This window comes from Zonotrichia albicollis, chromosome 1 (assembly GCF_047830755.1).
Source record: "Zonotrichia albicollis isolate bZonAlb1 chromosome 1, bZonAlb1.hap1, whole genome shotgun sequence".
NCBI classification, from domain to species: domain Eukaryota; kingdom Metazoa; phylum Chordata; class Aves; order Passeriformes; family Passerellidae; genus Zonotrichia; species Zonotrichia albicollis.
The window spans coordinates 52811428-52824841 of NC_133819.1; the positions used below are offsets into that span (position 1 = coordinate 52811428).

At 40.8% G+C, this 13414-nt stretch overlaps 1 protein-coding gene across 8 annotated transcripts in view; it reads right to left on the reverse strand.

Moving 5' to 3' along the window:
• Window positions 1-13414, reverse strand: part of HECW1 (HECT, C2 and WW domain containing E3 ubiquitin protein ligase 1) — a 250519-nt gene that overhangs the window by 153201 nt on the left and 83904 nt on the right. For all 8 annotated transcript variants that reach the window (XM_074541380.1, XM_074541369.1, XM_074541375.1 and 5 more), the window contains one exon: window positions 10420-10744. In XM_074541380.1, coding sequence (XP_074397481.1) covers window positions 10420-10744 — 325 coding nt within the window. The remainder of the gene's footprint in view (window positions 1-10419; window positions 10745-13414) is intronic.

Sequence of the window (13414 nt, forward strand, 5' to 3'; positions counted from 1 at the left end):
TAGGGAAAATGTTGATAAAGGCCACCCTCAAAAAGATCTGTGAATAATCTAATGGGGACTTCAAGTGCTGTCAGCAGCCACACTAAACAGACAGGACCTTCGTATATGAAAGTTTGTCTGAAATTCCCACAGAGAAGCAACCAGATAGTCAATACATCCTCCTCAGAAAGACTGATGGAGTCTAAATTACAAATATCTGAGTGATCCTTTTAGTCTATTTGGTTTGACTTAGGAGGCAAAAATTAAAAATAAACTCCCCTTTCTCAAACAATATTTTGCTGATGTATATGACTAGCCTATCTTTTCACATTCTCAAAGTCTAACAACTATGAAATTTAGAATAACATGTGCTACATTCAAAGAAACAAATAATTAACAAGAGACAGGAATACAACATCAGACAGGTTCCTGAACTTGATACAGTATTCCAGTCTCTTATGAATCACTAATTTGATTTAACACTACATACTACAACACTTGCTTCCTGTAAACGTAATGCAATTATGGTACAAAAAGAAAAGCTAGACTTCATGTCTTGATCCCTTCTGAGAAGGAAATGCTGTAATTCTGAAATTACATAAGGATTTCTAGTCTTCGGCTAAATAAATTTGCATTAGTTTGAAATTTAAAAGTGTTTTTGGTCAATATGTATATCTGTACTATGAAATACAACGACAGCTAGAAAAATGATTTAAAAAATAATTTTCTGTAAAAAGAGGTTGAGCTCTGGTTGATCTGTTTTGCAACAAGCAGGGAAAGCTGCAGGAAAGAGATTTCATAATTCACAGAATCAAAGAATCAATTAGGTTGGAAAAGACCTCTGAGATCATTGAGTCCAACCTATGCCCTAACACCACCTTGACAGCTATTCCATGGCACTGAGTGCCACATCCAGTCCTTCATTAAACACCCACCTTCATTAAGCGACTCCACCAGTTCCCTGGGCAGCCTTCCAATACCTAATCACCCTTTCTATGAGGAAATTCCTCCTAATGTCCAAAACCTCTCCTTGAGCAGCTTGAGATGGTGCTCTCCCATCCTATTGCTGGCTGCCTGGGAGAAGAGGCTGGGCCCCACCTGGCTAGAACCTCCTTCCAGGTAGTTAGAGGGAGTGATAATGTCTTTCCTAAGCCTCCTCCATGCTAAACATCCCCAGCTCCCTTAGCCAGTCTTCACAGGCCATCAGTTACAGACCCTTCATAAAGTATCAATAAAATAATATTCTATAGTAAAATAATAATAGAAGGGGTAAGCCATAAATAAGCTTCATATTTTTGATGTTTATTCTCTTACCACCCAATATATCACACGAAGAAAAACACAAAATGATGACAAAAACCTCTGCAATACACAAGTGGGGCTTGTATCAGGTCATGAAAGTGTTTCTTTTTGCAATCCTTTTGCATTGCAAAACCCAGCCCTTTGGAAGCTGCTCTTCCAAAGATCTGTACAATACAAGCTGTCACCACTCTGCAGAAGAGAAACTATTAATGAGAAACATATACCAAAGATGCAGATCCCAACTTCTTATTTACAAGGATGCCACATTAAAAAATCACAAATAATAGTTAGGAACATTTCTATTGACTTCAGCTGTTATATATTAAGCTCCAGTGTGGATTGAAACTTCACTGTTAATTCATTTGCCAATTTCTGCTGCAGGCAATTAATATACAGCAATTTAGAGTTAGCATTCCTCCTTCTATAACTTCCTAGGGAGAAGAGTTCTGGAAAGCAAAGGCCTAATCCTTCACTGGTGCTACAAGCTCAATTCTCGATCTAAGAGTTTTGCATATGCTTTTTTCAAGCACATGAATGGCTCCATTTTAATCCCACAAAAATTAACCCCTTGCCCAGCTAGAGAAAAAAACAAATGGGAGGCAGAAATGTGAACAATGGGTGGAGAAGAGGTGTATGCCAAGAGAAGGATGAAAACAAAGTAGGAAGGGAGATAAACTGTAATAAAATGGAGAGTCAGTTGGCAAAGTTAGAACAATTCTTGGTTATCAAGGGCAAAAGATGGTGGCCATAAATAAAACTGCTCCAGGCACATTAGAAATGCAGGCATGGTGGATTTCAAACCTGAAGCAGAAAGAACTGGGTTAAGACATTAAACCCAAATGACATGTCAGCCACTCCCAAAACCAAGGAGTCTCAACTTTCAGCAAAACACTTTTATCTTTGAACATCTGGCTTATTTCAGAGCTGCTTATCACCTTTTACCACTCCAGTACTCTCCAAATTACTGCTGGGAGATAAGATTCTCATTTTTCATGACACCAACAACAATCAAAAAAGCAAATGACTAGCCATTACAGAGACTCTATTAAATCTTGGCAATGATATGCCCAAGTTTTCAGAAGGCTGTGGATCCAGTTCTTCCTCATTTGCACTTGAGTTAACCACACTGAGAGTTTGAGCTCTGTCACTCAAGGCACTTCCCTTTCCTTCCCTGCGACAGTCCTTCCCTGGCTAAAAGCAGAGCTGATGGCAATGGACTCTACTCTTCTATTTGTTAGGGAGCTGTGCTCCAGAACAACCCACCACTCATGTATTTCTCTCCTCTAACCACAAATCTGCTGAAAAGGTAGGAGGAAGGAGGAAAGCAAGGAGTGGAGGCTCAGCAATAAAAACCTGTGGGGCCTAAAACCCCCCCAGCAGATGTTAGGTTGCAATGGGATGGGCATCTGTCCAGTAATACTGGTATCATTTGGTTCTGCATACCCTTAGAAGTGTGATAGCACCACACAGATGTCAGATCTCCTTCAGCTGTGCCTGTTCCCAGCTACAGGCTTCTCCTTTAAAGCCCCTGCACTTCCAGGTTTATTCTTATCCCTGCAGCAAGTGGACCACATTTGGGTCTCAGTACAGCAACAGCTCTACTTCACCTACGCATTGCACAAACTTATTCACAAGTAATGACATCCAATTTGCACACAGAACTGAAGATGGGAGGGAGGAATCCAAACAAGGATGATCCAGACTTCCCCAGGGCATACAGATGTGTGATAAGGTACAACATGGAAGAATTTTGTTTGCTTGTTTTTAATATAACAACAAAGTTCTCCCAGTCAATGGAAGCCTCCCCACTGACTGCAGTACAATTTGGAAAATGAGGATTAGGTCACAGCAGTGCAGCCACAAAATCTGCTAGAAAATTTTAAAGCAGGCCCAAGGCAATTTGAAGACAAGATATAAAGGGACATTGGAAGACATGAAATGTGAACAAGGATGACATTTTTCCAGGTTAACAATGTTCATTAAATAAGGGGGAAATAATTTGCAGTAAAATGGAAAAATGGAAAATGGATTTACAGAAATGCTGAAAGAACAGCAGATTAGACAGGAGGTTGTGATCTGATAAAGCAGTAGGACAAAAAAAATCCAAACACAACTCAGATGTGCACACTGAAGCACCACAGTGCAAGGAACCTCTTGAGAATCTGGATTGATTTTATCTGAAAAATGGTATTCAGTTATAAACTTATTACAAAGTGAAAGATATCCAGTGAAGAAAAAAAATGCCTTTAGGGCTGGACAGATCAATGGATGAGAAAGATTACAAAGGCTAAATGCATACACAGTCATTACAGTAGTTGTGGAAGGCAGCATGGGAATATTCCAGTGTTATGAACAGTGCAATGTAAGTGTTATAAACACTAAGGAATGGGAAGGATTTAGTTCTAAACCAGAAAACTAAGGGAAGAAAAACATATGCTGAACCTTCAAAACCCACATGGCAACCTCCCCAAAACAAATCTTTCTGCTTCAAGCTTTATCCTGCCAAGAACTTTATGTCTGTTCTGTCCACTGTTTGTGCCATGATTGATTCTATCCAGTCAATGGTCTCAATGTGCTGCATGGATTATGCTTCTTTTGCAGGATTGAGGCCAAAATCTGGGATTTGGTGCACCAATATCCCCAACTGATTTCTTCCAAAATATTTTAGTAGGTGATCATTACTGACTTCGCTGTAAGTCTGGGTTACACAGCAATAAGGGCTATTCTTGCACAGCACAGAGGCAGTTTTATCCATGGGCATAAGGACCTTAGAAATCACTGAGAAGGCATGAGGATGCAGTTACTCCCTGTCTGCATTATTTCCCTCTCCTGATATTCAGCATGAATAGTTGCAGTGGAAAATTCTTTTCTACTCATTCACCTATATAGATGTTCATAAGAGCTGTTATTTTATGAAGAAGTAATGCATGAAAATGGGAATCCTTTGGCACACAGTAAACACCTCTACTACATATTAAATACATTTAAGGAAAAAAACTGGCAGTCTGCAGGCTTCTTTACTACAACTTCCCTAAAAGACCATAAAGCACACCACTACTACAGTAAGCACTCTGGAGAAGCTTTTTTGGTGCATTGCTACCACCAACATTAACACAAATGACATCTGAACCTTGGAAGCAGTGAAAGGGAAGACATGTCAGAAGCCATATGTGCTGGGAATATTCAGAAACCCTTCCATTTAAGTGTTGACTGTAGCTACTTGTAAAGGGGTGAATCAGATGCAAATGCTAACTGTGTTCATGTCACATTTGGTGGGTCTGTAAACAGCATATCCAGGTTTTGTCTGGCTGAAGGATGCACCAGACAGATACAGCACTGGGAAAGGCAAGAAGTGACTCAGCCTGATAAATCACTCTCACTGGATCGAAGAGCAGCCAGGTGAAGGCGAGCCAGGTTGGAACAAAGAGCCGATACTGCTGCACTAATGTATCTGCCAAGGCCTGTGATACCTGCTCCTCTGACACTTTTTCACCTTTTCACTTTTTCCTGTTCCTGAAATAAATTGTGCTGTGCCTAGTGAAAGCTGCCTGGCCACTGGGCACCTCTGTTGATGTTTCAGAGAGGGAGCAGAATTGCAGGTGTCCAATGAAGCTCAACTTGCTGAGGTGATCACAGCCAGCCATGGCTGCCATTCCCAGCCTGGAGAGAGACCCAGCTACAAGATGAGCTCCTGAGGAGGAGCCCTGAGACCACAGAGAAATTCTCTTCCACAGGCCATGAAAGGATTGGAAAGATGGGTGACCCCAGGACACAACAAATCCAGGCATCAACAAAATTCACTCTAAGCAGGCACATTGTGAAGTGCTTTGTTTTACAGACAGCTGTATCTGAAGCAGAGAGGTGGAGAACCAGCCAAACATGGAGAGAGAGCCTAAATTCGAGATTAGACCTGTAAAAAAGACACCCACAGCTCCCAGCCTTATATGCATATTGCTGTTTCTAACATTTTACATCTCTGCTGACAACATTGAAAAACTTTCTGCTCCTATGTATTGGATGTTTGGTAAAATAGGCACACAAACAAGTTCTGGTCCAAGGCTATGGCAGGAAAAATGTACATTTTTCCACTTGTCTCAGTGGGGAAAACAGCAACACAGGCCATATAAGCCTAAAATCAACCCAGAGAGTGTTTGAACAAATGTTTAAATGTCTATCAACCAACAGTTATTAGATTTGTCAGGTTGTGGTGAATTGCCTTTCTGGGGGAGAGAAATAACACCACAGGATGAAACAGAGGAGGAAAACAGTTTTAAATCTAAAGCAGATTAAGACATTTCTACTTATATAAATTTGAGAGGAACTACTCTGGAAAAAGCCAGATATGGAAAATAAATTGGACCCTCCAAGGTTTGTGTATGAAGACATTTTTAATAAATAGCCTTTAATAAGGTTTTGCTTTCATATAAGGAAATATTGAAAGAAAGAAAACCTACTTTATATGAGTGAGAAAAGTATAATGCTAGCCCTGATAAACCCCTAACATCAGTGTGCAAAGACACTGGAGACAAATGACTTTTTCAAAAGTCTGCTTTAAACATTTCTCATTAGCTCCTTTACATCAGATATGGAGGTGATGACAGAAGTGAAATCTAGCAGCAGCTAAAATGCCACTACAGTAATTATAAGATAGCTCTTTATCTACAGGCAGCTGCCAGTAGCCCATATTAATTTATCTAAAGGGGCTTCATACTGTAGCAAATAGCAATAGTAAATGAGATAAGAGAGAAAGAGAAAGCCTTGAGATAAATAACTGCAAATATTCCAGCTGCCTCACAGTAGCCACTAAATGAGAGTCCTTACTTTAAATATATACCCTTTCTTCATTATTCATAACTTTCAGTTTCTTTTTTTTTCCCAATAGGCCTTTCTTTATAAATAGCTTTTCTGCAAAGAAAACTTATATTCCTGAGACTTTTAAATAGCAACAGAGCTTTGTTACGTTCAAATTTCTTAGAGAACTCTCTTTGAGTGTTTACACATATTTTAGACTGTGGGTCTGTTTCTAAAAAACTGCTGAATGCTCATAATACTGTAGTTCTCTTGAGGAAAGGTAAATGCACATTTCAGATGACTTGTTACAGAATGTAGAGGTTCCTCTGCATTGCTCAGAGCTGATAAATAGTATATAGAGGAGAGGTTAGAGCATCTCTAGAGTTCAAGCTTAGCAGGAATGAAATGTAATTCCCGTTCCTGAAGGCACAGTATGTCTTCAGAAATGCTTGTTTTCCCAATTTACATATTTTCTTTTTGTCAACTTTCCAGAGCTAATCTTAAAATGTGCTGAAGTAATAACATCTATATTTTAAGAGAGTCAACATTTACAATTCTCCCTTCAACTAAGGAGTTTTTCTATGGCTCTTCATGAAAATCATGTGTGTATGCATACATAGATGTTTTCAGGAAGCTTCAGGGTGAATACTATTTTATGCCATGAGACACATGACCACCATTTTTTACACAGCTCTTTGAGAGACTGACTGGCTACTTAATCCATTTGCTGAGACCATGAGCAAATGTTGTGTCTAATAACCAGTGCTAAATCCAGCTCTTGCCTGCTTCTGCAAAGACTGCTTTTTTTTTTACCCAGTTGGCCAACCTAAGGAATGCATAAATGGATCAACAGGGGAGAAGAACAGATATCTTGTGGTAAAAGGAGCTGTGGCTCTTCAAAAGAGGAGCAAGCAGACAGAATTTCTACATAGGGAAGACTCTCTCAACTCCTCTTTCAGGCTATTTTAACTTTTGAATAGCACGCCAAAATGTCCCACAGTATGAATACATATGAGATACATTATTTCTGCCTTTTTTTTTTCTAAGACATTTATACCATCCCAATTTCCAAAGATTATTCTGAAGTCTGAAGTTTATTTGGTATCATCAAATTTTTAGTGATGATGCTGCTGGTGAAAACAGAGTAAGTTTTATGCATTTCAAAACCAACACTCATAAAAAATTATTTGGAGATCTTTCCTAGAATACTACAATGGCAAAAATTGAACTCCTACAATGTAGAACTGCCTTCTGTTCAGCTTCTGCACAGTCTTTTCCTTTCCCTTCTCCCACAAGACAAATAACAAATGCCAACTCCAATACTCCCAACACCAAGGCTTAAATAAAATCCACAACACGCTGCCTGATATTCTAAGGATGCAAATAATTTCCCAGCACTCATGACTCTCCACAATACTACACAGTGCTACATTCAAACCTTTCAGCTCCAAACAAACAATCACAGAAAGGATTGGGGCGTATCCATAAGCTGGATTGAGATAAACACTAGAATAACCAGCAGCATCACAACAGTTAACAGAGCTGCCAGACAAGTGATAATAATAGGCTTCCACACTAATCCTCTCCTGAGCAGACTGGGAAAAGCTCATAGTTTCTTTGGTTCTCTTGTTCCAGTCTGGCTGCCAATTCAAAACACAGCTATAGATCAGTTCACATTGTGAAGGTCGTACCCACAAGGCCAGGAACATTCTTTCTCTTAACAGGAGCGCAGGCTCACAAAATCTGTGCAAATGCAGACACAAATCTAAGCCATTAGGGATGTCTGGATCTCCCACCCCTATGGACTGGTCACAAACAGAAGGCACCAGTGCTTTATTTCAGGTCAGAAGGGTGCTTTGTTTGGACCCCTCTAACTGTCTCTACCCCACCATGAGACTGTGCGGTCATTCAGCCACATGAAAGCAATTCTGTCCTGATGAACCTAAACTGCACCAGAGCAACTCAAGGGCATTCACTCTGCCAGACTGAAGCTGTTCTAAGTCAAGCCCCCAAAAGGCCTTCATCAGATTTTTGCCTCTACAGACCCATTCCCTACATTCCCCCTACTTAATAAATGGGGACACAGCCACAGTGCCGATTACCTTCATAGATTCTGAGTGTTTTCCATGTCAAACAAACTCTAAAACCCAAATGATCTTCACAGTCTTCCATGTTCTTTAAAGGGAACCAAAACCAGAGCTCATATTACATGAGGTTTTTGGAGGGGCAGGAGTGGCAAGAGGGGAAGGGAAGAGAATAAAGGGAATGAGGGATGCTGCTGTCTGCTATTTCCTCAGTTATTTAGAGTGGAACCTGAGAGAGTGCAGACAAAACACCTTCAAAGACATCAAGGATCAGCTCTTGGTTTCTCGGGGACAGGACACACTATTAATTTTTTATTTGGCAGTGGAGTTCCTCAGAATGAGCCATTGACTATTGTCATAAACAACAGGCTTTCAGCCAGGGGCAAGGATACACTTCAAAATACGCATATTTAATTTACTGGGGTGTCCGGGCAATGTATCCTGTTAGATACAGTAAATGAAGCAGGAGTATCACAGTATATTTTTATTTTGCCCAGTTAAATTTTTATGTATTCATGGTGTTTATAAAAAAAAATAAATTACAGTGTGTCTTCACAGCCCTGGATGCAATGCCTGTGCTGTGAAACCCGGGTGAACAAGTTCAGTCAGCGTGACACAGCCCTATGCACTTTCTGTTGACTTCAGACCACGAGAAGAAACACTTTGCCTCTATCTACTGAGAGAAGAGTTCATGAGTTGCCTGCATTACTTCAGAACTGGCATACAGTATTTCACAGTGCCCAGTGCTGGAGGCTGCTGTGTCTTCTCATCTATTCCAGCAAAACACTTCACTTCAAACTTAACTGTAAACAAAAGTAATTTTCTGCTAAGGCCAACAAACCAGGCTGATTTCAAGGAATCTGTTTTAAATCCAGTCTCTGTTTCTTTTCTATAAGACTTAAATTTCAGAAGTCTACTTTTCTTTTCAAAGAAGGACATTTTATGATGTTACTCATAAAGAAGTAAGTACTGCAGCGTGGCTTATTGTAACCTCCACCCCTTTCCCTCCATGTCCTAAACAGCCCCCTTTTTGTATCCCTTTTTACAGTCTCTTCAATACCCTGAACTTATCTTCCAATGCCTAACACCTTGCCACCATGGCTCTTCTATATGCTCAGACCTGCTATCTAGTGATTTCTCACATATCCCCCATGACACCAACACCTATGTTCCCAATACCATCAGTATGTGAAGCCAAGCCATTTGGTTTTATCCACTAAAGTGCTTAAGTAACACCATGGCTCCCTATGACGTCCCCTATGCCTGCTCCAAAAGCTCCTATCACAACATCACATTCTTATCTGGTTTTGACTCTCTGTCTGGGCAAGATGAAACCATGCTATTAGAATTAAAATATCTGCTTAGTACTAGGCATATCTTCAAAATGGACAAGGAAAGCAATTTACCAACATTTCCCTTTGTGGGGGCACCAATTCTTTACAAAGTCACTGGTATTCAAGAAACATTCAAGAACTTACATTTTTAAGACCCTAATGCACAGAGAAAAGCATCTGAAACTGATCCATCATTTTCAAAATTTACCAGAGAGCAGGGTTAACATAAACTCCAGTCTCAGCAGCAGGACTATTTCCATAGGAACCAAACCAGGTTAAGGAAAGCTAATTTTATACTGAAGTGAAATAATCAGGTAAAAATGGATTGAAACAATTTCTTATTACTCTTATGTGAGGCTGGATTTACTAGATGGAGTAGCCAAATATATGCTAATGTACATGGCTCAATATAGCTTCCAATACACAATAAAAGGGTAAAAGCCCAAAACTTTCTGGGACAATTCCAAACTCTCTCAGTCTAGAATTATTGTTCATATCAAAATATCCTGTGGCTATGGAGGAAAAGGCATTCTCACAAGGTTTTTAAATTATTCATATTCTTGACTTGTAAAACCTCTCATCTGTCACAGATTACTCCAGGAATCTCAAGAGGAAACCCTGAAAATATTATACTGTCTTGATACAGGAGGTATTTTCCCAACATCTAAATGGCTTTAAAATGAATTTATCTTGAAATGTCAAGAAATCATCAACAGAAAGCCTCTTTGTATCTTTGCTGAAGGAAAAGTGAGCACAAGGCCTGCAACCAGTAATACAGAAAGGAGCAGAAAAAATTCTTGTCATATATAAACACCCTTTAAGACTACAGTTAAGGGAGCTCACTACTATCATTAACCCACATTACCATAATGCCTACATCTACAAAAAGCAGCAAGGCACACAAAGGGGAGGGGGTAACAGGGACTTACCTATGAGATACATGCCAATCCAGTCCCCTGCATCCACTTCCTCTTTTATATCCCAGTATATCACCAAGTCCTGCGAATGCCCGATGGAGTAGTAGGAGCTGCTGACCATCAGGGTGGAGCGGCTGTCTGAGGTGACGAGGTCTGTGTCACTGGTAGACCTCGGAATGGTGACCGTCTCATGGGAATTGTTCCTGATGTCCATGTTATGGAACTGGTCAGGGTTGTAGCTGTATCTGAGAGGCTCTTTGCACCGGCGCCGATTTTGTGAGTTCCTAGATGGAGACGCCATGGCTGCCAGGCCCAGGAACCTGTTTTGGTACAGATTCTGTGAAGAAAAGAATAAAAGATAGTATTTACAGTGTTACTAATTTTTCAGTGACATAAGAGTTCAGGAAAAGTAGTAGATTACAGCAAGAAAGTAAAAGATCTTTTTCCATTTATCATTGCAAAAAAAGAGACACAAAAAGAGGCAGCAAGAACAGTTCTAACTCAACTCCTACTCTGTAACTTTCATCGTGAAAGCAAATGTAAGAGCAAGCCTTGCACCACCAACCTCAGCCACAGCTGAGCTTGGCAGTGTAAGGAAATTAATAAGAGCTGCCTTCCTCCATGTTAATGTACATATCCAGACACAAACACCACGACTGCCAGAGAGCCCCCCTCTTTTGACGACATGAGACGGTCTTCTCACTGGTAACACCGGGAGTTAAGTGTTAGCCCCAGTAATTCCCGCTACATTTGCAGAATCCTTCTCAAGGCGCAGTTACTCCATATTGTAAATCAAAGGCGACTCGGACAAAGGGGAGAGAGAATGATACACCTGACTCCATCATCAGAAGGCTAAAGAATTATTTTATTATACTATACTATGTACATTGTATCTAAACTGAATCTGCCCTGCCCTCACTCTTGCTCACAACTGCTCACACCGCACTCATCTCTCCTCTCTCCTGACTGTCCCGTGACAGTCCAACACACACACACACTTGGCCCTGATAGGCCAAGGGAACAAAACACCCTCACTTTGGGTAAACAATCTCCATATTGCATCCTACTTTAGCACAACCCAGGCACAGCAAGTGAGATAGGAATTGTGTTTTCCTTCTTCTCTGCTTGTCTCACAGCTTCTCTCTGTTCAGAGGGCATGTGAATACCACAACTCCAGAGACCATATTTCATCTGCAGAGACCAGTTAGCAGCAAGTAAGAGCTGCTCCTCCCTGCTGGGAATCTGAAGAGTGAGCACCATGAAAACAGAGTTAACCCTGCTGCAAAACCAGAGATGTGTTCACAGAAGTATAAATACAAAGTAAGTGTTGCAATGTCTCTCTGTACAGCTCATTGCATCCAAAGCTACAGCTCTCATCTGGTTTTTGCAGCAGATTGTGAGATATTAAGCACTCCTCGCTCAGGTAGGAATTTAGGAATGCACCAGACAATTAATGGCAACTGAGAAGGTTACTGAAGAGTAGTCATCATCCTAGGAGTTGAAAAATACATTCATTTCAACCTACCCTCCCTCAAGGCAAGCTGAATGACTTGTACAAAACATGTCTTGGTGAACGAGTTAAGAGCTTTTGTGAGATGGCAGATGGAGAATGCTTAAGTTATGACTGGGTTAAATTCTGATGTGAAGACATTCTCTGATACTGATCAAAATACTAGTTATTCCTGACTTCTGTACTGCTTGGTTTTCCATTTTCTATCCAGCTTTCCCTCTTCTCTCCCTGCAGCTCTGCTATTTCAATCACTCAGCTTTTCATTATTCATTAGCCTTCCATTATCCGTCTGTTGCCAACCATGCTGTAAAGTCTGTTAGATACAAACCCAGACAGCTTTCCAGCATGCAATGAAATGCTTTTCACATGATCAGAAGTCAAATCGTCCTTTTGAACTCAAACAAATTAAGTGGCAGAAAATCACAGCTCCATTGTCCAGCCGAGCAGTTATTTAATGCCAGCTTTATCAAGGCTATGGTAGCACAGAAGAACAGTAAGTCTTGAAAAAAACATAAATATTTTCTTTATTAATACTGTTTTGGGGGAGAATAATTAAGCAACCTATTATTGCATCTTAGGATTCTGTTGCACAAAAATTGTACAGAGAGCAAAAAATTCAGCTGGCATGTTTGCACCCCTAGAATATGCTGGCACTTTGCAAACATTGCCTGACAACGCTTAAAATCCACTGACCCAAATCCTCACTTAGTGCATTAAACAGGGTTTATAAGCAAAAATAGCTCTGGTAGGAATGCCACACATTATAGGAGGTGCTGCAAGACTGAAGCTAATAATGCAAAAGGTATTTTTTCCTCTAATAGAGGAATAGAGGGAAGGGAAGGGAAGGGAAGGGAAGGGAAGGGAAGGGAAGGGAAGGGAAGGGAAGGGAAGGGAAGGGAAGGGAAGGGAAGGGAAGGGAAGGGAAGGGAAGGGAAGGGAAGGGAAGGGAAGGGAAGGGAAGGGAAGGGAAGGGAAGGGAAGGGAAGGGAAGGGAAGGGAAGGGAAGGGAAGGGAAGGGAAGGGAAGGGAAGGGAAGGGAAGGGAAGGGAAGGGAAGGGAAGGGAAGGGAAGGGAAGGGAAGGGAAGGGAAGGGAAGGGAAGGGAAGGGAAGGGAAGGGAAGGGAAGGGAAGGGAAGGGAAGGGAAGGGAAGGGAAGGGAAGGGAAGGGAAGGGAAGGGAAGGGAAGGGAAGGGAAGGGCATTGTGTTGCATTTGCTGTGCACCTCATCCTGTCTTTTTTTGCTGCTTCTTTTCTTGCATTTATTCACTGTTTGGAAAGAGAGTTCACTTCACAGCATAAAGACCTAAATTCCATATAAACAGAAAATGCATCTTTTTTTTTTTTATCAAGAAACATGCTGTGAACATTTTCTAATCTGGGATGCACAAGCAGGCACAAACTATCACACTCTAGTCAGTAAATTAAAATTGTTGGTAGTTTCTGTCACTTGGCAAAGAAGGCACTGGCTGTCACAACAGTATCTGACATAACTAGAAT